General features: G+C 45.2%; 2 protein-coding genes across 2 annotated transcripts in view; one reads left to right on the top strand and one right to left on the bottom strand.

Annotated features, from left to right (window-relative positions):
- Positions 1 to 22,374, top strand: part of GPR39 (G protein-coupled receptor 39) — a 273,599-nt gene extending 251,225 nt beyond the window's left edge. Inside the window, exon 2 of the mRNA XM_068968612.1 lies at positions 21,025 to 22,374. Within this exon, the coding sequence (XP_068824713.1) occupies positions 21,025 to 21,530 (506 nt within the window). The 3' untranslated portion in view covers positions 21,531 to 22,374. The remainder of the gene's footprint in view (positions 1 to 21,024) is intronic.
- The window catches only part of LYPD1 (LY6/PLAUR domain containing 1), a 49,198-nt gene continuing 46,582 nt past the window's right edge, over positions 21,662 to 24,277 (bottom strand). The window contains exon 4 of the mRNA XM_068968613.1: positions 21,662 to 22,209. Within this exon, the coding sequence (XP_068824714.1) occupies positions 21,974 to 22,209 (236 nt within the window). The 3' untranslated portion in view covers positions 21,662 to 21,973. The remainder of the gene's footprint in view (positions 22,210 to 24,277) is intronic.

Here is a 24,277-nt window from a genome sequence, read left to right as displayed (position 1 = left end):
ACTCTCAATTCTACATCCAAAAATACTTTGCATAAAGAAAGAGAAAGGGTAGCTGTTTTGTTTGTATGTTTGTTTTGGTAACAGGAAATGAATAAATAAGTATAGATTTCCTATGAAAGGTAAATATTGGATTGCTTTAGTCGATAAAGAGAAAAGAGAGAAACCAAGCTTTGCATAGTTAAAGTCGTAGTGATGTGAGTGGTAGAAAGCAGCCACTGGTCCTCTCCCTGTCTTTTGCTTCAGATGGGTGAAAGGAGGCATTCTGGTTATACCTGAAAGGCTGAGTGATGCTGCCTTAGGAGACTGAAGCATCACCTCTGTAGGTCACAAAATTAAAGAGCTTTATATAATTGGCATTGTTATGGCTTGAAGAGAAAACCATATTCAAACTGGCTTAAGCAAAAAGAAGTAAGGAAAAAGTACTTTTTAGTTCATGTAATTGAAAAAATGCATGGGTAGGTGTTATTTCAGGTCTGGTTGGATCCAGTTTCAAATAATGTTAGAGATCCTTGCCCGCCTCTCTCACTCTGTCTTTGTGTTGCTTTCCTTTGCATCGGCATCAGTTTCAGGGAAGGCTTTCCCATGTAGGGGCGGCCATAACCACAGGCTTGCAGGTTCCTGTTTACCTGGTTGGGCGACACACCCAGAGTGTTTCTTTCCCTGTGGTTCCAGCAAGTATCCCAAGGCTGGGTCTGAATGGCCTGACCCGGCCCTGTGTCCATCACTGAATGGGCCACTGTGACTCTGACTGCCCACTTCTTCAGCATCTATCCACTTTTGGGGACTGAGAGTAGAACTTCAAGGATTGAGTCAGGGACAGTGGTTCCCCAAAGGACCATTGGAGTGCTCTTCTTGAAGGAAGGGGGAATTAATTCTAGGCACATACCAAAACTGATATGCACTTTACCACCTGTGATATTGTGATTTATAATAAGAAATATATATGTGGTCTTTGTCCCCATTTCTGGCACAGGGCTCTTAAAACCTTTGGAACTGCCTAAATGAGGAGCGCAATGGAGATGTCTTTTGTTATGTGAATGAGGTGACTTTTGGAGGCACCTCTGGATGGGGCTAGTTGCCTGGAGAACCAACAATGTGGTTATCGGGTTAGACTTTTCAGTCCCACCCTGGACCTCCAGGGAGGGGAGAGGGGCAGGTTGGAGACTGTGTTCAGTTATCAATGGCTAATAATTTAATCAATCACACTTGCGTAATACAGCCTCCATTAAAACCTCAAAGTATGGGATTTGCAGTGTTTCCCAATGGGTGAACATGTCCCAGTTGGTGAACACTTGGAGATTTGGACAGAATGGTGCCCCAGAGAGAGAAGGAAAACTCCACAGGGTCCTTTCCCCATGTTTGCCCTGTGCATCTCTTTCTCTGGCTGCTCCTGACTTCAATCTTTTGATGATGAAGGGGCAATCTAGTAAGTAAAGTATTTCTCTGGTTTCTGGTTTAGTTGCCTTAGCGATTTAATCAAACCCAAGGTAGAGGTTTTTGGAACCTCAGATGTATAGCTGGTTGGTTGGAAGCATAGGTGATGACTAAAGCCTGCAGCTGGCATCTGAAGTGGGGGAGGGGAGTGGTTTTGTAGGACAGAGCCCTTACCCTATGGGATCTGACGCTGTTTTCAGGTAAATAGGGTCAGAATTGTGTTTATTTGTAGGACACCCTGCCACAATGTTAGTGCAACTGGAGTGCAGTGGTGTGCAGAATCTGTGCTGAAGGCAAGATCGTAGCAGAGAGGCTTCTTTATTTTTCCCTCAAATCCAGGATTCTAGGAAATATAGAGGGAAGGAAATAAAATTTACTATTGAGTAGCAATATGCCAAGTATTGACATACAGGTTCATTTTATATTCCAAATGTTACTGAATCCAAGTCCATGTGCCTGGCACAGTGAGGCCAAATGATACTCAAAAGTGGGAGTCTGGAGCAGAGAAAAGTTCACTGTAGGGCCGTGCAAGGGGAATGAGTGGCTCATGCTCAAAAAACCCCAAAATCTCCGAAGGGTTTGAACAAAACCTTTTTAAAGACAAGGTGAGGGAGAAGGGTCACAGGGTGTGTGGCCAGCTCCTGCGCAGTTCTATGACTAATTGATGGTGAGGTAACAGGGCAGTGTCACGGAGTTAACATGGTCAGTCCTTAGGGTCCATGTGCAGGCTACATGCTCATGATCAAGTGTCAATTTCTTCCATTTGGTGGTGGTTTTTTAGCATCAGTAAAACTCAGGAAATATACATGAGAGACTATGATCTGGGCACTTCAGAGGGGAGCTACAGTAGAGACTATGGGAAGGGGGACTGTCCCAGGAAGTCCTCATAGGGTCCTACTCAGTTACACAATCATTGCATTCGTTTTTTGTTCAATCACTCAGTTGTGTCCAGCTCTTTGTGACCCCATGGACTGCAGCATGCCAGGCTTCCCTGTCCTTCACCATCTCCCTAAGTTTGCTCAAACTCATGTCCGTTGAGTCAATGATGCCATCCAACCATCTCATCTTCTGTCGCCCTCTTCTCCTCCTGCCTTCAACCCCTCCCAACATCAGATTCTTTTCAAATAAGTTGGCTCTTCGCATCAGCTGGCCAAAATATTGGAGCTTCGGCTTCAGCATCAGTCCTTCCAATGAATATCCAGGGTTTATTTCCTTTAGGATTGACTGGTTTGATCTCCTTGCTGTCCAAGGTACTCTGAAGAGTCTTCTCCAACACCACAGTTCAAAAGCATCAGTTCTTTGGTGCTCAGCTTTTTTTTTATTGTATAAGGAAGATATTTGGCACCCCACTCCAGTACTCTTGTCTAGAAAATCCCATGGACAGAGGAGCCTGGTGAGCTGCCGTCTATGGGGTCACACAGAGTCAGACACGACTGAAGTAACTTAGCAGCAGCAAGGAAGATATTAATTTCCTAATTTTACTATCAAAGAAAATGATGGCAAGAATGTTAAGTACTTGCTTCCTAGGGGCACATTATTAGTTGGTGAAAGATCCCAGTTCTTAGTCAGTGGGTCCTGATGCTAAAACCACCCTCACACGTGTCTGCCTTCTAAACCTGGGCTTCACTCATAAACATCCAGTGAATGGAATCCTTGGCTATGGGAAAGGAGAAAGGGGTGTGGCTTGGGTCTTGCTCTTTCTCTGGAGCTGGCCAAATGACCTTGACCTAGTCTCTTGCCTGCTGTGAGCCTCCCTTTCCTCAGCTGTAGTTGGGTGGTAGTTGGAGCAATCTGTAAGGTGCTCCAAAGCCAAGTGTGATTATCTGTGAGTAGGTGAAAAAGGGCCCCTGGCTGTGCTGGGTCTGGGCTAGTCACACTTGGCTTCAGTACATCCGAAGGTGGCTCTCAAGTTATCCTTTGAGCTTCTGATCATGCTCAGTACCAGCATGCACCACGAGGGCAAGCTGGTCCCCCATGCCCACCCATTCTTCTCCTGGGGCTTTGTTTCTCTTCCCCACCTTAGATGCATCTAGTAGCCTGTATTCTCCCCTACCTGACACCTGGACCTTGCTCCTGCCCATGGCTGCCCCTAGTAGAGCCTTGTCCTGGCAAACACTTCTCCTCCGAGGAGTTCCAGAGTTCCCAGAGCTGATGCACAGAGGCCTGTCGCCCTCTGTGTCCTAGCCTGCCTGTCCTGGGTGGGACAACTTGCTCTAAGAGGCTACTCAGTCTCCTTCAACTTTCTCCATCCTGTCCTAAAGGTGTTGTCACATCAAGCCTGAGAGACCTGCACATTCTAGCTTGATCCCAGTCAGAGCTCTGGCAGGAAGGAGGAGTCCTGTTCTTCACCCATTCAAGGCCAGGGGGCAGCCTTCCTGGGGGAAAGGTGGCTGTCCCACTGCCGGCCTGCCCTTTGTTTCTCCTGGTTCTAGAACAACCCAAAGCCACTCTATTCTTTGCACATCTTTCTGGGGTGGGCTTGGGAAGGTGGTATCTGATTTGTCTCCTACAAGTCCAAAATATTTTTGAAGTACCATTATCCTAAACGATAAAGTCATGTGTGTGTATTTATAGATGTCAGTGCAGTAGGATTCCAGTTTTTTAGTCAGAAGTTCAGGACGGGACTCTGGTACATTTTTTATGGAATTAAAAATTTTTTTTTTCATGCATCCAGTGACCAAGTATTAAGGCCTTAAGAGGAGAGTGAAAAAGTTGGCTTAAAGCTCAACTTTCAGAAAACGAAGATCATGGCATCTGGTCCCTTCACTTCATGGGAAATAGATGGGGAAACAATGGAAACACTGTCAGACTTTATTTTGGGGGGCTCCAAAATCACTGCAGATGGTGACTGCAGCCATGAAATTTGAAGACGCTTACTCCGTGGAAGAAAAGTTATGAAAAACCTAGATAGCATATTCAAAAGCAGAGACATTACTTTGCCGACTAAGGTCCGTCTAGTCAAGGCTATGGTTTTTCCTGTGGTCATGTATGGATGTGAGAGTTGGACTGTGAAGAAGGCTGAGCGCCGAAGAATTGATGCTTTTGAACTGTGGTGTTGGAGAAGACTCTTGAGAGTCCCTTGGACTGCAAGGAGATCCAACCAGTCCATTTTGAAGGAGATCAGCCCTGGGATTTCTTTGGAAGGACTGATGCTAAAGCTGAAACTCCAGTACTTTGGCCACCTCATGCAAAGAGTTGACTCATTGGAAAAGACTCTGATGCTGGGAGGGATTGGGGGCAGGAGGGGAAGGGGATGACAGAGGATGAGATGGCTAGATGGCATCACTGACTCGATGGACGTGAGTCTGAGTGAACTCCGGGAGTTGGTGATGGACAGGGAGGCCTGGCGTGCTGTGATTCATGGGGTCACCAAGAGTCAGACACGACTGAGTGACTGAACTGAACTGAACTGTGCTGTACTTGGCATGCGTTGATGGTTGGGACATGGGCTTTGCGTCTCCAGGTGCTCTCAGTGAGCCAGATCTATATGGAAATTCATAGTTAAATTGATGTGGTTGAGCTGTCATGGAAGCAAGAACAAGGTCTGGGAAGATTCCTCCTTAGAATGATCAGGGAGCCCTTCGCAGAGGAGAGAATCCTTGAGCAGGTAAATTCCAGGACTTTCCTAGACTCTGTCTTGGGCAAAGACTTGGGATGTGCATGCTTAGTCATTCATTCATGTCTGCCTCTTTGGGACTCCATGGACTGTAGCCCACTAGACTCCTCTGTCCCTGGAATTTTCCAGGCAAGAGTACTTGAGTGGCTTGCTATATCCTTCTCCAGGGAATCTTCCCAACCCAGGGATAGAAGTCATGTCTCCTGTGACTCCTGCATTGGCAGGTAGAGTCTTTACTACTGAGCCACCTGGGAAACCCAAAGACCTGGTAGATCCTAGAAGTGTGAGTCATCTGGAAAAGCCTGGGGCTCAGGAAGGGAATGGCGGAAGACAGGCAGCAGATAGGTAGTTAAAGGTCTGGATGTGATGTGGAGAATTTGACCACTGGAGTGTGGACCAGGTGTCAGCTGGCCATCTTCTTAGAGTGTGGATTTTGACAAGCAGTTTGGAGGTGCAGCCTGAGAGTCTGGATTTTTAGCACGCTCTCAGATATGCTATGGGTCATACTCTGATAGCAAGTGTGAAGGACTTAGGCATCACTGAGGACTTTACATAGGGAATACTTATAATCTCTGGAATTTATATACCTGGAAATACTAAAAAGTGTATATATTGTCTAATTTAATTCATACAGTAACCTTGTGAAAGGTGACTCATATCACCCCAAATGTTTCTAATGAAAGTGCTTTATTTATTATTTTTGGCTGTGCTGAGTCTTCTCTATTTCATGGAACGGACTTTCTCCACTTGTGGCAAGTGGGGGCTACTCTCTAGTGCTGTGTGGGAGCTTCTCATTGTGGTGGCCTCTCTTACTGTAGAGCAGGGTATCTAGAGAGTTCTGGCTTCAGTAGTTGTGGCTGACTGGCTTAGTTGCCTCATGGCATGTGGGATCTTCCCAGACCAGAGATCAAGCCAGGATCCCCTGCATTGCAAGGTGGATTATTAACCACTGAACCATCAAGGAAGCCCTATATCACCCATAATTTTTACAGGAGGATCTGGGATTACAGGGAAGTTAAGACTCTTGAGAGTCCCTTGGACTGCAAGGAGATCCAACCAGTCCATTCGGAAGGAGATCAACTCTGGGATTTCTTTGGAAGGAATGATGCTAAAGCTGAATCTCCAGTACTTTGGCCACCTCATGTGAAGAGTTGACTCATTGGAAAAGGCTCTGATGCTGGGAGGGATTGGGGGCAGGAGGAGAAGGGGACGACCAAGGATGAGATGGCTGGATGGTATCACAGACTCAATGGACGTTGAGTCTGAGTGAACTCTGGGAGTTAGTGATGGACAGGGAGGCCTGGTGTGCAGCGATTCATGGCGCCGCAAAGAGTCGGACACGACTGAGCGACTGAACTGAACTGAACTGAAATTTACCAGGGTTTTGTTATTGGAAAGGGGCTCGGAAACGTGACAACCCCTAGTTTATAAGGTAACTCATCTGTGATCTCTAAGGTTTTTCTGCATCTGAAAATCCATGTTTCTGTGATTTGAATGTGTTGCTCATGATTATGCTGGTCCTTCAAGATGAAGGTTGAGTGAAAGGCTTCACTCCATTCTGGGACTTCCCATGCTTGTCTCCCTGTCTCAGCTAAACTCTAGGAGGGTGTAGGATTGGTCTCTGGATTATAAACATGGAGATGTGTGATGGAAGTGATGTAATTGAATTTGTGAACATCTTTGATTAGAAGATCCCAGGTTTTAAGCTTTCTGGCTTCCACTCATTTTCTTTGTAACCTGAACTAAATAGGTTCAGTGTAATGTATGCTAACCTTTTTATCAATAAAGAATAAGGCCAGCGGCCCCCACCCCATCTACCTCACTATATGGTTAGAACATCAGACTGGCAGGTCTTCCCACTTGTATTGTTCAACTACCATGTGCCAGATATTGTGCCAGACACTGCAGATGTAGAATGGGACAAACCCAGCCTCTAATCCCGTGGAGCTTTCATGGCTGAGAAGACAGGCATGAAAGACTGTTGTTCTAAGTTCAATGTCCAAATTACAGAGTGTGGCAAAGAAGCATGGGGTAATGGGAAATTACAGTATGGGGCTCAAACATGAGGTCTGGGATAATTTCGTGGAGGAAGTGGTCTTTCAGCAGAGAACTGAAAAATGGATAAGAATTTGCATGGTGAGGAGAAGGGAGCCTGGCTGTATAAGAGCCCGAGGCACGAGAGAGTTGGCTGGCTCCAGAAAATGAGAAGGGGTGAGGTGTTGGGGAGCAGACACAGCACGTGGAGTACAGGAGAGCCTGAAGGAATAAGTTAAGTCAGAGCCTATAGGGCTTGTTAGAGATTTGGAACTTTATTATAAGGTTACAGTTCTTCTAAGGTTTTAATAATAGGCCATTTAAATGTTATAAGCAAGAGGGTGACATGAACTTTTCAACTTAATGAGATGATCCTGGCTTGGGCAGGAGTGATTTTGAACCAAACCAGTGAGTGAGCTTGTGTCTCATCCAGGCATAAGATAAAGACAGCTCCAATTAGGGATCTTACAGTGGGGGGTGGAGAGAAGGGGACAAACTGGGGAGGGAAAGCTGACAGGCTTAGAGAAGGACTAGATTTGGAAAGGATGAGGGAGGAGGCAGAACAGGATGACTTGCAGGTTTCTAGCTAGAAAAATCAGTGAATGGTGGTAGAGCTTATTAAATTTGGGAGCGGAGGAGGGAGAGAAGATTTCAGCGGGTGGTTGGTCATTCAATTTGGACATGTCCCCATATAAGGTATGACGAGCTTTTCAAGCCATGATATTGAATAGGGTGATGGCTGTGGATGTCTCCTGACGCTGGCAGTGTTGATTTGGGAACTGCATATCCTTGGAGATGGTATCTCAAGTCAGAGGCATGGAGGAGGTACCCAGAGAGAGGAACTGAGATGTGTTTAGAGCTGGGACAGAGCTTGAAGGTGCAGTTACCCAGTCCAAGCTTGCACTACTCACTTCATGACAGGACAGTAAATCACAAGACCAGTTGTTGAGGCAAGGAATAGAGACTTTCTTTGGAAAGTCAGCAGACTGAGAAGATGGTAGACTAATATCCCAAAGACTCATCTTGCCTGAGTTAGCATTAAGGCTTCTTTCATGCTAAAAGTGGATGGAGTGTCACTGCAAACTTCTTGGCGCAGGAATCCTTTGTTCTTGCAGCTGTCTGTGTAGGTCAAGTCTGCATGTTTCTGTAAACCCCCAACAAGACAAATGTTATTCTCTGCTCTGTAACTTTCATCTCTATGTGAATGGAAAAGTGTTATACCTTTAAAGGTCAGAGCCTTGGGGCCGTCCTGTGTATTTCAGACTATAGACAACGTGCTTAACTTTTAGTAAAAGCAATAGAAAACAAAGGTTAAAGTAAAAGAAATAGATCCAGTATGAAGTCAGATTCGTTCTTCTCTATTACATTGGCCTTTGGTCAGCAGGTTGGGGAGACAGCAAATGAGGTAACAGATGCAGAATAGCTTTAAAAATTAAAGCAGGATTTTATTATTGTTGGACTGAACTGGACTTAATATGAATAATAATGTTCATGGCTGCCAATTAACTGCTGCACTTGGAGAGATGATACTTAATGTTCCCAAATCTGCAAGACTATTTCTTCACAGTTCTGTTTGTCCCTCTGAAAAGAAAACCCACCAGGAAGGATTTATTCTTATCATGTCATGCTACAGTAATTTCATTTTCAAATCATTAACAGGAAGGCATCCTCATCTGATCATTCTTGATACAAAACCCTATCTTAGAAGCCTGATACTGTCTCCTCTACTTTTCTGAGAGCTTTACTGATTTCAGTTAAGACCTTCAGGCTTAAATAAAACACAAATATAAGTTTGGCTCTTTCATAAACGTCTTTTGATATCTCTCCCATCAGCTCATTTTTTTTTTTTTTTGGCCTCCTGTTCTGGCATTTGGCTGTAGATTGTTCCAGGGATTTCATTGCTAAGTAACATGATATGAGCAGATAAAGGGAAGTGGAACTCATTTTCTAATTTACTTTGAAACTAAATTCTAGATTGTATTTATGGGGAGGGGAGCAGCCTATGATGAGAGAGAATAGTCTTCAACTCTGAATTTTTAAAATGGATTTTCATAGGAAGCATCCTTCCTCGAGCTTTTCATGTGCCTGAGAGTGTGGGTGGGGTAGAGGTTCTTGCTTCCCATCAAATAAATCTAATCAAAAGTAGATGTTCAGCAGGAGTCTAGCCTGTCAGGCTCCTATTCAAAGCTAGTTTGCTTCTTTGAATTTCATCAAGCTCCTCTTATAGTAACAGGAAAGTTTATCCTGTTCCCCTTACATGTAAAAAGGCCCCTTCAAGGCAATACCTTTCCTTATGATAGAGATGTGTTAGAGGGGATTTTTTATTTCTTGACGGTTGAGATTCTGTTATGTACCATGATACCCATCAAAAAAATCTATTTCTGAACTTGTGGCCATGTAAGTTGAAATACCTTTGAATTGGGGATTCGGAAAGCATTTGATCGTTAATCCTTCTCAGGGGCTCTCCAGCTGAGGGCAGGCTGCTGGGCAGCATTTTCAACAACATGGACTCTGGACCTTGTCAACTGTGTGTTTGGGCAGGTCATTTAACCAATTCATATCTCAACTTTCTTATCTGTGTATTAGCCAAGAAACGAAGTAGTGTCCATCTTGTGGGGCTTATTAAATAAGCAAGTGTCAGTTGAGTGCATAAAAGAGTGTCTGAAATACATGCACAGTAGATTAACTTTAGCTGGTATTACTTCTACCCTGGGGCGGCCAGTTGGATTGTATAGTAAGTGATACAAGTGGCCATTCACTGGCCGTTGCTATACTCTGTACTTTATATGCATGTATATCCTTTAGCTTTTCTTACCACAATTCCTTGAAGTAGATGCTGTCATTTTATCCATGTCGTGGAGATATAAGTCCATGGTCACATAGCTGGTAAATAGCGGGGCTGAGATTCAAAGCCAGGTCTGTCTGACTCCAAATCCCAGCCCTTCCCTTTTCCACCGTACCATAGCTCAGTCGGTGGACACACCCATGGGCACTGGCGGTGGGTGTGGGTGTGCTGAGGGTGGAGGAGCGGATGGAGGGAAGAAGCGAAGTTCAGGGTCATTTGGAGAGGCGGCCTTATTAGCCGAATTAACCAGATGACCAGATATTTATGGAGCATCCCTGCCACTTGTCATTCTTCCTGGAGAAGAATTATGTGGGGATAGGAAGTTAGGGAGGACTCGGGGTTCTTGTCTTCCTGGAATTTGAAAATTTTCCTTCTTCTTACAATCCTACCTTCTATCAATTTTCTTCTCTTATTACACCCTCCACTGCTTGCCTCTCTAGCTCCTTAACCACCCTGCCCTCCCACCCTGAGACCTATGTATGTGTGTGGAGGGAGAGAGAAATGAATCAGGGTCTCAGGGCAAAGCAGCAGGAGCCCCATTGCCAGGTGGTGGAAAGACGTGTGGCCTGGGATTGAGGAGACCTAAATCAGGATCCTCTCTCTGCTACTGAATAGCAGGAAAATCCTGGTAAGGTCACAGGATTTTCTGGGCCTTATTTTTGAGTTGAGGCTTGAAAGGTGGGGGACATGCTGTGGTTTTAATCAGCCTTCTGGGTCCCTTACCTCTGGGAGCTGTCCTGATGGCAGTGAGAATGCTAGTGGTGAGGTAGCGGTGGTGATAATAGGGGTGGAAGAGGAGGTCGAGACAGTGATGATGGTAAACGTGTGCCAGAGACGGCAGTGGGGGTGATGGTGGTGAAGATGGAGATGGCAGTGGAGGTCATGGTCGTGGTGCTGGTTTGGAGACGGTGGTGGTGGTGGGAGTGGTGGCAGAGGTGGAGGTGGAGGTCATGGCAGTGGAGGTACAGGTGAGCATGGAGGTGCTGATGACGAGTGTAAGCCCTTATCTAGCACCAGGCACTGCGCTTATTGGCACTTTATGGCCATTATCTCACCTAATCATCCAGCAGCTGTTGTCATCTCCATTTTGCATATAAGAAGCCGGCGCTTTAGAGAGAAAACGTGAACATCCCTTGGTAGGCGGAGTTGCCTAGGTCAGATGCAGGTGGAATTACAGGTGCCAGAATATATGTCATTGGAGATTTTATAACAGGCATAGAATGGGAGGACTGTTCATCTGGGGAGTTAGATATTTTCATGTTCTGCTCTCCCCAGACCCTCTCCCTCTATAACCAAGTTGTGCCCAGATGGAAATTTAGGGTCATAAGTGCAAGAGTTCTTCCTCCTGAGACCACAGAGTGTGTAATGTAGAAAATGTCTCCCTCCACTTTTATCAGATGCTTGTCTCAATAATTTCTCTTCTTTTCTCTGTGAGTTTTCCCCTTTGGTTCAAACCCTAACCCTTATGCTTTGGGTTTGTGGCTATAGCTTCTCTCATAAAGACTTGCAGCATATTCATGGGAGGCTGTGATTGATGGGGGTTCCTGAAGTGAAGTATTTTGAGGCAAAAGAAAGTCCTCCAACATGTGTCTTTTCTATATCCTATTTCTCCCAATGATCCTCACTTGTATTCTGTACCCCAGGAGGCCTTCTTAGAAACAGAAGAAACAGGTTTCTAGCACGGAGAACTCAGGACTGGGGAAACAGCACATGGACTGGGAGACGAGAGCTGCTCGTGTCTGAAGGCACGGTTCAGACCCCGACTCTCAGCCCCATTTGCACCTCCTCCTTGGGCCTGGAAGTTCTGACCTTGCTGGATTGAAAAGGTGGTCCCTTCCTCCAAGGCCTACTCTCTCCTCCTCCTTTCCTTAGGATGGGAATGGAAATAGTCCAGGCAGGGGCCCTGCATCAGGAGGCTTAGTACGGACCCCCTCTGTATGGAGAAGCTGGCTTCAGATGAATTCTATATACATGAAGTGAATGCATGTTAAATGTTCTCTTCTCCAGCCCCTCATCTAACCTCCAACACCCTCTCTCCCTCCTACAAATGTTTATCGAGCAATTACTTTGTAAAGATGTTCTGTTAGGTGTTGAGGACAGGAGAGTGAAGGTGGAACATCTTGACCTCATGGAGTTTACGGTTTAGTTGATCCTACAGTGTCCTGATGACAGGGGCTGTTGTTAAAGGTGCCGGTGATCTCATAGCAGGGAAACTGATAGAGCCTTGTGGAGACCAGGAAGGCTTCCTGGAGGCAGTGCCACTATGTGGAAACTTGTAGAATAAGAGCTGGATCCAGCATGGCAGTGGGGTGAGAGGAGTGGAGAGGGAGAGAGGAGGAAAAGAGGAGCGTGAGGACGACGTGGTCCAGGCACAGGGATCAGTGTGTGGGGGGCCCAGGGATGGGAAAGGACAGACTGGGCGGTTGCTTGCCCCACCTGGGCCTGGCCTGCCTCAGTCACAAGCACCCAATGCTGGTTCTCCCAGGGTCCCAGTGCCTCTGCACAGAGGGACCTCAGACAGCAACCAGGATCCACAGGCATGGTGGCACCTCTCTGCGCTCCTGAAATGCCTGTGTCGCCTCTGCTGTTTGGGCTTGGCTGAACCCTGCTCCATCCATGAGTAGCTGGGTTTCATGAGGTCTGAGGGGAGCTCATGTCCAGTGCAAACACCATGAGACTAGGAGGCCTGATGTTTGGACTCCTGGGCTGGGTGAACTGGGGCCTCTCTCGGCACTTCTCTAGGGCTGTTGCAGGCTCATCGGTAGATTCATGGCTGAGGTTTTTTTTTTTTCAGTGCTTGCATTCTGGGGTTTTAATTCTCTACCACTTGCAAAGAACTAAATCCTATTAGAAACTGCAGCTTTTCAGCCATGAAGCTGTGTTTATAAGTGGCACGGTCATCGCCACAGGGGTGGCATGAGTTGATGATCTGGAGAGGATGGCTGGTCAACACATGACCTGCTGCCTCCCCCACATGCTTACGGGGGGCAACACAGTCCCCATTACCACCACCCACTCCTGGGCTGTGCATTACTAGGGAGGAAGTGTTCAGCTTCACTCATGGACTTTGGTAGTGACCCCAGACCCAGGGACATCACTGTCAACTGATTCAGAACAGACACACAGAAACTCAGAAAGCCACAAAGCTGCATACAGTTGAGACCCACATAGAAAAATATTTATTTAACAGATTCCAGTTGATCACTGACCATGCATTCATAAAGGAACAGAGGCACTAAACCACGACGACGACCCTAAATGCTGCTTACTTGGAGTGCAAGTGGGTGTCCTGCAGCTCCCAGACAGGAGGGCTTGTTTTAGAAATATTTATGTTGTTACTGCGATTTATAGTTTGTCTTCTTATATTGAAGCTTGCAGAGCAGAGTGGGACGGATGTCATGCTTAGCAAATTGCAGGCCATCTGGAATCTGGGTCCCTGGCCTCTACATAGTGGATGGAGCCACCCTGGGGATGGGGGAACCATCTTTTCCTGGGCTTCATCAAACAGCTAGGGCAGGGACAGGACATCAGATCATCTGTCTTCATGGACAGAAGCAGCCATCTGTGGCCTCTACATTACTTTAAAGCTGTGACCTGCCTTCTTCTCTGAAAACCAAATCCCAACAGCTCTTCTAGCTTCTCCCAAAGACCGTTTCTCAATGGGAAGGAGAATAAGGTGGCAGAGCAGTTTTAAATGAAGGTCTTTAAGCTGACGCCTCATGGGAAATGTGACTGTGAGGTGTCCAGGCAAGTCCTGGCAGGGTCAGAGGGCACAGAACAGGGAGCAGCTCTTCACATGAGGGTGTCCAGTGCACAGCCATCACCTGTGTTCCTCACACCCCATCTGCTTCCAAAGCCTCCCCACTTTCCTTTGGCAAACAGCAATGAATGGTGACCGCCCTTCCAGGAAGCCACCTGTTAGCTGTTAAGGGACTTGCCTGCACGTGATGCAGTCCTGATCTCAAAACCATGGGAGAAAATGGAAGAGGTGTGTGCCAGTGACGTAAGCAAGGCTGTATATGGCTTAGTTACTGTGATCTTGGGGAAAGACGGAATGGGGAAGGGGGAAAGAAGCAGAGGGAAGAGAAAGGAGAGGTGCTTCTTACTGGAGACACATGTAAGTAAAGAGGGGGGAAAGGAAAGGAGTGAGGAGAAGAAAAAGGATGGGGAAGGAAGGGGAGGAACCAGAGGGAGGGATTTCTGAGCTACTGCCAGCTCAGAGTTCCACTCATTCAAATCTGATGCTTCAAAGGCAAGTCTGTACCAGCGATGGGGCCACACAAATGCCTACAATCCACATTCTGCTTCAATTTCTGCTTCTCTTAGGCCAGCGGTTCTCAAATTTGAGTATCAGCACCAACCAGCGGATTCTTGCCCCCAAGTCTCTGAATCAGCAGGTCTGGCTTGTAAGGTCCCGGGCAGTGCTGATGCTGCTGTTCTAGGAACCTCCTCTTTGAGAACTCTTGTCTTAGAATGTGAAAGTCGCTCAGTTGTGTCTGACTTTTTGTGACTGCATGGACTCTATAGTCCATGGAATTCTCCAGGCCAGAATACTGGAGTGGGTAGCCTTTCCCTTCTCCAGGGGATCTTCCCAAGCCAGGGATCGAACCCAGGTTTCCCGCATTGAGGGTGGATTCTTTACCAGCTTAGCCACAAGGGAGGCCCAAGAATATTGGAGTGGGTAGCCTATCCCTTCCCCAGTGGATCTTCCTGACCCAGGAGTCAAACCAGGGTCTCCTGCATTGCAGGCAGATTCTTTACCAACTGAGCTATGAGGGAAGCCCTCACAGCTTGTTTTAGAGGTTAGAGACTAAATCAACATTGGTACTGGTTTGGGCTCCTGGAATCAAAGTCAGCGAGTGAGATCCGTGTCTCAGCTGGCTGGCAGGAGCAGACTGGTAAACAAACACAAAGATTTAAATCAAGAAAACGCTAAAGCCTGTTATTGGATATACTTGTCTTTTCCTGGCTCTTCATTCAAATAGCCATATGCTTACTTTCCACTAGCAACTGTGGTTTAAATGTCAGCTGACAAGCAGATGTCCCCCACCTTTCTGTGTGTGAGTTAACTTACTGCCCACAAACCCTGATGCAGTGCTCTCTTGCCATCTCCACCCGCCCCTCTGTTCTGGCCACACTGAGCTGTGCAGCTCTCAGAAAGTGGCGTGGCCCTTGATTCCTCCATCCCCGCTTGTGCTGTGTTCTTGACCTGGCTGCCATTTTCCAGGAGAACTAACTATTGTTTAGTCACTAAATCATTTCTTACTCTTTTGGTACCACATGGTCTGTAGCCTGGCACGCTCCTGTATCCACGGATTTCCCAGGCACGAATACTAGAGTGGGTTACTGTTTCCTTTTCCAGTGGATCTTCCAGACCCAGGGATTGAACCTGTGTTGGCAGGCGAGCCACCAGGGAAGGCTGAACTGACCCACTCTTACTTTCCTTTGAATGTTCCCACCTGTGCGAAAGTCAGCCAGCATTGCTCATTGCTGCCATGATGTTCTAGCCAGGGTCTGCTCTTATGACCCTTTGTAAAAAGTCACCAGACTGTGGTTGCCTTGTCCTTCTCAGCTTTTTATCATCAGTGCCTTGGATAGGGGGTGTCTAATTCCTGCTTACTGTGGTTAGGGTCAGGGAGAAGTTAGAATATTGTAAGGCAGGAAGAGGATGGAGAACTCTACTAATCACAGAAATTCTAAATCATTCTCAACATTCCCCAAGGCTTCAATGATTCAATGAGATGGGTGGAAGAGTCAATCTTTGAGATTTCTTGAAATCACACAAAACACCTTTGGCTTGAGAAAAGATTAAATTTCCAGATCTTTTCAGCTTAGTAGAAGCTATGTATTCTTTTGCAGCACGTGCTTATGTAAGATATATTGGGGGCGGGGGGCAAATGGATGGATAGATGGATGATTAGATGGTGTCCTTATAGACTTGCTCATCAGGTCATCACCTGGAATCATATTTTGTTTTGCAAACATTCTTCAGCTCCTTTGGGGGGGGGGGTAATATATGTACTCCAGAGCTTTATCATGTGTCAGTTCTTGAGAAACTTGGTTTTAGAGCAGAATCCAGTGTCTGAAAGTGTCGTGCTGAGATGGACCTGCCTCTCACTGCATTCTGTGCTGTGAATGGTCAGCCCTTGAGTCAAAAAGAGAAAGACAAAACAATCCTACTACATTTAAAAATAATGAAAGCCTTCTTTGTCAGTCTCAGGTGGAATCCAGTGTTTGAGCAGTGTGGCAAGGTAGCAGGGGCCCTGCCACCCTGACCTGTGAGATCTTTTTAGGCGAATGACTTAGCCTCAGTTCTGTCTCGTGTAGGACAAGGGAATCTCTAACTGGTCTCCAGGTTCTCTTTCTGATGACTGTAAGATGAGCCATTTCTAAGAGACTCACAAATAGTTATGCTCACTTTAAAGATTTGAGGGGAGAAGAGACAGTGTCAGATGCACGATGCTGCCACGTCCCAGGCGGCATACTTAATGCACTTCTGAAGACTAAACCAGGCAGGCTGACTCGAATGCTGTTGAAATGTCAGGCTGCAGGGTGGGATGCTGTCGGACATCTGCATTACTTCTGTTTTTTAAACAACATTACTCTGCTGAGAATAACTCTGTGTCACCATCTAATGGCTCTTGTCAGTGTAGTGATCAAGGAGAAAAAATGGAAGTACTTTATGTGGAAAAACAGATAAGATATGAAGCTTTTCCTAAACCCAGAGTACAATACAGATCTATCAACAGTTCCCTTAGAACAGTTTACCTGCTTTTTGTGACTGACTTCAGTTCACTGATCGTCATTCAAGTTCACACTAAAGTCATTTATCTGCAGGCTACACATTATACCACACAGACCACAGGATTATAGATTTTTCCAAATATAATATACAAGTCCAAATTGATTGCAGCCCAACGTAAATTTAGTCAAATCTTTAATATACTCTATTAAGGCATGAATAAAATTTTAAAGCTTTGTCTCAGCTCTGGAGAAGCTGAGACTGGAGCTGAACCAGTTGTAAACAGCCAACATAAAACGTTACTGTTGGACATGGTGTTTATTCTCAGCAATGTGTCATCTAAAATAATGAACTTTTGTTTTCAAATGTAAACATGAGCAATTTACCTGTTAATATAAAACAACAATTTTATAAGGGGGCTGATTTGACTCCTTCCTCCTCACCAAGGCTAACCTGTGTATCACATTCTCTATGGGCATACACTTCATGTTGGCCATTGGCTGTACCTGTGTGTCCAGTGCTCCATTTTCCTAGCATAAAATCATCTTTCAAAGCACAAGAGGAAAGGTACCAGCTATTTTTCCCACCTCCAGTTGAGATAGGGAAGTTTATTCAAGCAGCTCTGTCAGGTGTTTGGCACAGTCTGTGTTATTCCAGAATGATTACGCAAGGCTTAGAATGTAAAATTGTGTGCTTTCAGAATTTAGGCTTTAAATAATTTGTCATCCCTTATAGGGAAGGCTTTATGGGAAAAGACTGGATGGACTTGGTCTATGCTATAGGTGAGAATGTGTAATGAGAAATATGATCCAGATTAAACCTTGGTTTACCTGCACTGTCAGAATCTTCTTAGGAGGATAAATACAGGCTGAGTGGGAGATTCCTTGGGGGTTTCCTTGGTTTGGTGGGACTCTCTGGGGATGTGGCTGGGTAGTGGGCAATGGTGGAACTGGGAAGAGGAAGAAATAAGGAGCCTTGCTGCTTTGTGGAGGGGGAATGAAGGATTACTTTAGCCACTAGCCACAGGGGGCTGGTCCCAACTGAAATATGCTGTAAAAGCTACACTGGGTTTCAAAGACTTAGTGAGAAAAAAATGTAAAATACTGTATAAATATTTTGATTGGTTAACACATTGAAACCATGTGTGAAATGATATTTGTGGCATACTGGATTAAAACTGATTTCACCTCTTTCTTTTTGAATGTGGTTGCGATTCTAAAATTACCATATATGGCACAGTTATGGTGAATAGTGCTACTTAATACCTGTTATGTATAGTGGGATTATGGTTTATGTTTACTTTCTTGCTTGTTTTATTTTTCATACTTAAAATGAGAGATAATATTGTGTCCAGGAAAAAAAAAACATAGCTTGTGGATTTTGAAGTCCAGTAAGCATGTGTCTTGGCTATAGCCCTTGGGTAACTAACCTCTGAGACTCAATATCCTCATCTATAAAATGAAGGTAAGAGCAGTTTTTATCTTAGCAGTCATGAGAAATGCACAGGAAATTAGCAGAGAGCACTAAGTATTGAAACTAACAGAGGGAAAACACAGTAAGCACTTAGCATCCTTCTTGCTTACATCTTATGACCTGTCCGATGCCTCATCTTTTAGACCTTGACCAGTTCTAACTAAGTTCCTTGTTTCACTTCTTCCCCAAATTTGTATTTTCTTGCATGTCTAAACTTTGCCTTTTTTTCTCATCAATGGAAAATCTCTAGTCTGGTTCCCCATCTTCTGCTACTTGTTCAAACAAGGACAGCGGTCCCTAATCTTTCTTGTACCAGGGACCGGTTTTGTGGAAGACCGTTGTTTCAAGGACAGAGGTTGGGGGGGGGGGGTGATTCAAGTGCATTACAGTTACTATGCATGTTATTTCTATTACATCAGTTCTACCTCAGATCATCAGGCATTAGATCCCAGAGGCTGGGGACCCCTGGACTGGACTAAGGTCCCCCCTACTTACTACTTTAACTGTTGAAGCAAGAATTCTATTCTGGCTAAAACTGTAAACCAGCCACAGTCCTTCATCTGCCCTGATCCCTTGCCTCCTACCCGGGACGCTGGGTCTTTCTTTTATGGAACTCTGCTTCATTTGATGGGATGGTCGTTCGAGGACAGTTGATACCAGGCAAAGGGGGTGAAGGTAATGGGAGAATGAGGGTCACGTAAACAAGAGATCAGGAGAAGCGAAATTGTAGAACGGCTCTCCTCTGCCCACACGGCTGCCTCCTCTTTCTCCTTGCTTTAGAAGCCGTACTAGGTTCAACCCACGGTAACTACCAGGTGGCTCTTTCTTGCCTCCCAAAATACAACTTTCCACAGTGCAGTATAGCAACACATCGAAAACCCTGTGTCCAGGTTTCATATTCTAAGAAATGAGACCTTATATGAAGATGCTTGTTACTTGTTTTCAGACATTCAGTGGCAAGGAAGAGGAAAAAACTGAAAACTTGGTAAAGAAAGATATGTGGCTTCCCTTAGGTAAAGTGAGCTACCTGGCTCCTTCACAATTAATGGGATGAACCTTTCAGTCAGAGCTACTTGAGATAAAAACAAGGAGACACAACAAAAGAACACGCTTGGAATAGTGCAGGTGGCTGGGTGCACCCATCCCACTTAGAGCAATGGAAAAAAAAGTCCTTGATTTACTATGCAGCTTTTTTTTTTTAATATAATCAGAAAAATGTTGATTTTTGTTCTCATCCAGCAGCTGTAACTAGGTATTTCAGAATATACTCTTAAGGTGATTTTTTTTTTTTTTGCCTTTCATCAGATCGATATGTTACTTTGCCTAGTTTATTTTTGGATTTACTGAGTGTTCTGAAGGTAGAAAAGGGTAGGAAACTCAAAGGAAAGAAGCAAATTGGTTTGTATTTCAAGTTCAGGCTGAATCTGGACAGGAGAAACCCTTAGAAATTAATAAGGGGAGCAGGTTTCCTGGGCCCTTTTTGCTGACAGCTGGGATAGTGGAAGGATTTACTGGTGGAGGGGACTGGGGAATTTCAGTGCCAGAGAATATAATCAGGGCCACTCTGCCACCCTGCAAGGGATGCTCACCTGTGTGTGTGGGGGGGGGGGGGGGGGAGGGCCAACCCCAGATGGGTAAAGAGGGTTCTTCCTGGAGCATGAATGAAATATTTACTATTGATCAGAGGCAAGGAGGGATCATTGCCAACAATCACTTCTCTGTAATTTCCTAGACGATCAGAGGGTTTGAAAATGTGAATGAATTTTTCTATTACTTAAATTTAGGAGAGGAAGAATTTCTTAAAAATCCAAAACACAGCTCTAAGGATATCAGCGGTTTACGTAGCAACTTACATTTGGTGTCTTGGCATGTACAGAGATGAGGGCATGTGCTCTGCAGGTGCCTGGTCTTTGTCTGCTGTTTTACTGATGCTTTTGGACACTGCGGATAAATACTGTGTGATAACAAGTATCACACAGCATCTTTTTCTCTGTCAAGGGTGGTACAAAGAGCAATGATGGGGTAATTCCAAATGCAAACACATGGGCATGCAAACGTCTGTCCATGTAGTCAACTTTTGATCCTCTTGGGGGCATCTTTTTAGGGCCTGATTTTTTTCTGGGCCACCACAGTGCAGCTTAGTGCAACAAAAAGTGAGCTAGTGAGTTATGAACCTGAAGTTAGGTATTTTCCATTATTTTTGGATAATTACCTTTTTCCCCCCTGTGAGGGTGGAAGATATGACATAGCTAAAAACATCTGAAAAGAAACAGAAATGCTATTGCAGATATGAACATTGTAATTTCAGGTGTGCATACCTACTAAATATATGTCCAAAACACACTCTCGGTGACTCCTGGTTTTGCCTCCCCTGAAATGGAATGCACAATTAATGTCACTAAGTATAATTCTCTGTTACCAAAAGAATGCCACTTCCCTTTTCTTCAAAATCCTAGAATTTTGGATCGCCTCTATACAAGCATTCTTTAAACTACAAATATTACTTCATCTGATATGGCTATACTGTATCCACCTATCTTTAAAGGACAAAACAAGTTTTATGGACTACATAAAATGTTTTCTAGATACACAACAATGAAAACACTTTTTAAATTAACAGGTATCAACAGGTATAAATAACTTGTCTAAAGCATTTAGTGGTCTTTAACACAGTTAACTCTCCTGGCCTTGAAAACAGTGTTGTTAAATTCTTTTTTGCCAGTGGCCAAAAAAAAAAGAAGCCCATCAAGTGCACCTTGAAAAATTGGTATCATTTCCCTGCCAGTAAGCACAGAACTGAGGGACTAAATATTTTATGGGTATTTTTTTCATTGGCCTTATGATTTCTCTCCTCTTTCTCCTTCCCTCTTGCCTGCTCAGGGCTGATTGTTGTGACCTTGGCCGTCTGCTGGATGCCCAACCAGATTCGGAGGATCATGGCCGCGGCTAAACCCAAGCACGACTGGACCAAGTCCTACTTCCGGGCATACATGATCCTCCTCCCCTTCTCAGACACCTTCTTCTACCTGAGCTCCGTCGTCAACCCGCTTCTGTACAACGTGTCCTCGCAGCAGTTTCGAAGCGTGTTCGGGCAGGTGCTGCGCTGCCACCTGTCGCTGCCGCACGCCAACCAGAAGCATCTGCGTGCCCACATGGCCTCCACCATGGACAGCGCCCGCTCTGCGCGCCACCCGCTCATCTTCCCGGCTTCCCGGCACAGCAGTTCCTCTGCAAGAGCTAACATGGTTTTCTTAAGCACTTTTCACAGCGAGGCCAAGCCCGAGTCTAAACCTCAGGAGCTGAGTTGTGAGTCACCAGAACCCAACTTGGAGAGGAAACCAGCCAACCCTGCCACCAGGAATGGTTTTCAGGAGCACGAAGTGTGACTGCTGAGGAAGGCAGGCTGGACTGCTAAGCAGCACTCCTTACACGAAAGCCATGTTACCTTCATGCAGCAGTGATATAAGAAACTGTGCTCCCATCAGGGACAGGAGTGGAAGACGGGCCTGGGAAGAAAGCAGACAGCCACTGAAGTGTCAGCTAAGGGCTGATTCTGCCAGCCTGGCCTCAACTCTGACTACAGATGGGGCCAACCTGCATTCTACCTCCTTCCTTCCTTTAAGGGCACACTGAAAATTCAAGCTCCATGTATTCAGAGCTCACAAAGATTTTTTTTTTTTTTTACACTGAGCTCTTTGTTTCCAAAGGAACTAAAAGAACAGATTCCCCTCCCCACCCAGAATAAAAGGACACCCAGAAGAATCTCGGGGAGCAGGGGGAGGGCAGGCCAGAAGAACAATGCAGGAGGGGCTGACATCTCCTTCCGCCTTCAGCAGTGTGCCAAGAAAAGGGCTATCTTGAGGAGCAAGATGGTGCTGGGGAGCCATGGCCGGAGGGCCGTGGCAGAACTGCTCCTTTTCTTGGGCCGGGGCCCATTGCAAAGAGGGGTGTTGCAGCAGCTGATGCACACCGAGTTCAGTTTCCCTGGGGAGCAGAAGGACTGGTACCCAGCCGAGGCGATGAGGCAGGCTGCCGACGATGCACACGACTTGCGGTACATGATTCCTGCAACACAGACCCAAAGGAGCGAGGTTAGCCTGCCTGTGCTGGCCAAAGGACAGCAGCCCCCCTGAGCCCAAAGCCCAGGGACAGCACTTCCTTACTCCTCCCACAGCCCAGAACCTTGGTGGGTCCGGGAAAATACTCAAGGTGGTTTCCTTGAGCATCCAAAATCCACAACCTATGCAGTGAAGAAGACAGGCCTCATTTCACTTGCTTTTGACAATTTTTCTCAAGGCTATTTGAGATGCCAATACCAGTGAATAAAGAGCTGTTACTATCAAAGTTCATTTTTGTTTAAAGTCGGAATTCACACTGTGTACTAGACAGAGCTTTTTATTTACTTTTTTTGGTTTAAACTGTCTCATGCCAGAGAGGACGACAAGCTGAGCCTTAAGATCTTATCTCTGTTATTACTTTATAAGCGCCACAGAGATGGTTCACAATGATGTGTTTATTAAATCCTGAATTTTCTCAATAAAGACCAAAGCCCAATGAGAATAAATGAGATCCCTCTGAAGAGGTCCTATGGGTCTGCTGAGCACTGCCTCAGTCCAAGGGAAGTTTTACCCTTAAAACATGGCCATTAGCCAAGTCAGCCCCACACAGCCAACACTTAATAACACATACTGTGTGGGCACATGGGTTTCTCAATAAAACTGGGGGCCCATCTTGAGCTCATGTATCATGTTCAAATTGTAGCCTACTTATCAAATTAGGGTGTCTTGGATAATCATTTGACTTTATAAAGATGGGCATTTACTCAAGTAATAGGTAAGCTTATTAAATACTTTCCTGGATGCCAGGCATTCTCCAGATGGCTATACTATCTCATTTACTACCTGCAACAACATTACAAGGGAGGCCCCTGAGATGATGCCCATTTAACAGATGGGGATAGCAAAGGAAATTTAATAACTTCTTCAAGTCACACTTCTAGAAAGCAGAGCAGTTGTGATCTGAACCAAAGATTCTGGTCCCATGCTGTCAAATCTGTAGCACTGTATATAGCAAAGTAGCCACCCATGTTAAACACAAAATGGTTTTGTTTTTCACAGCAGAGAAGACTATAGCTTTTGGTGTATGTGTGTGGCTATTTTGTATCAATGGCTTACTTTTCTTTTTGGACATATGATGTCATACTAAAGCTGGACCTCAAAGGAATGCCTTGTATCCCCCTCAGACACGCAGGGTAGCAAATGGGCTACACACAGTCCACCAGTAGCCAGGGGTCCCCATTCCCTGGGGTTCCCAGCAGGGATGTGTGTTTGCATCCCCCTTTGATTTGGGTCCCTCCCCCTTGAGAACTGCTACTCTGGATGCTAGAGAAACAGTACACAATTGAAGTGCCTAAAACTTCCAAGTGAGAGGTAAAGAAATACTTTAGATTTACATTAAAATATGTAATTTTATGTCATTTCTTTTCTATAACTACATGTTTCTAAGAGTTGATTTTCTTACACTGTTAGAAAAACCTGGAAGGTAGGTGGTCTGGTAAGATAAAGGCCCTGGACACAGGATGTGTGTGTGTGGCGGGGAGTACTGCTGATTTCTAAGGAACACGCTACAGGGTGTTTCCCATTTATAGATTTCCCAGTCTCCATATTTTCTAACCATTGCCCATTTTAGAAAGTTAAATTATTACTATGTTTTTATTCTTCAATATTAAAAGCACTAAGTGTCATTTGTCAGTTCAATAAACTTTTTCCCTTTAAGTAAATTTTAAAACTTAAACAAGTACTGAATACATCTTTCACTGTAAAGAAGTTCAGACAGATAACCTGAAAATGTTCCTTGACCTCTCACTCCAATCCTATGTCCTCCTAAGAGGTAAGCACTCTTACCAGTTTGTGATGCCTTCTTCCAGACCTACTGCTATGCACTTACATGGGTCCATGAGAAAAGGTGTGTGCACATGTCCTAACAGCATAACATCCTATATGCTGTATATATCTCCTATGTGCATTTTTACTTAGAACATGTCTGGGGATATATTTTTAAGTCTAACTGTATAGAACTAAGGGTAAGTGATGAGACTGGTTAGATAAGTAATGCAAGATGGCAGCCCTAATTT

Source organism: Capricornis sumatraensis, chromosome 3 (genome assembly GCF_032405125.1).
Source record: "Capricornis sumatraensis isolate serow.1 chromosome 3, serow.2, whole genome shotgun sequence".
NCBI lineage: Eukaryota > Metazoa > Chordata > Mammalia > Artiodactyla > Bovidae > Capricornis > Capricornis sumatraensis.
The sequence above is the reverse complement of the archived record's forward strand: the minus strand, read 5'-3'. Positions and strand labels throughout refer to the sequence as shown.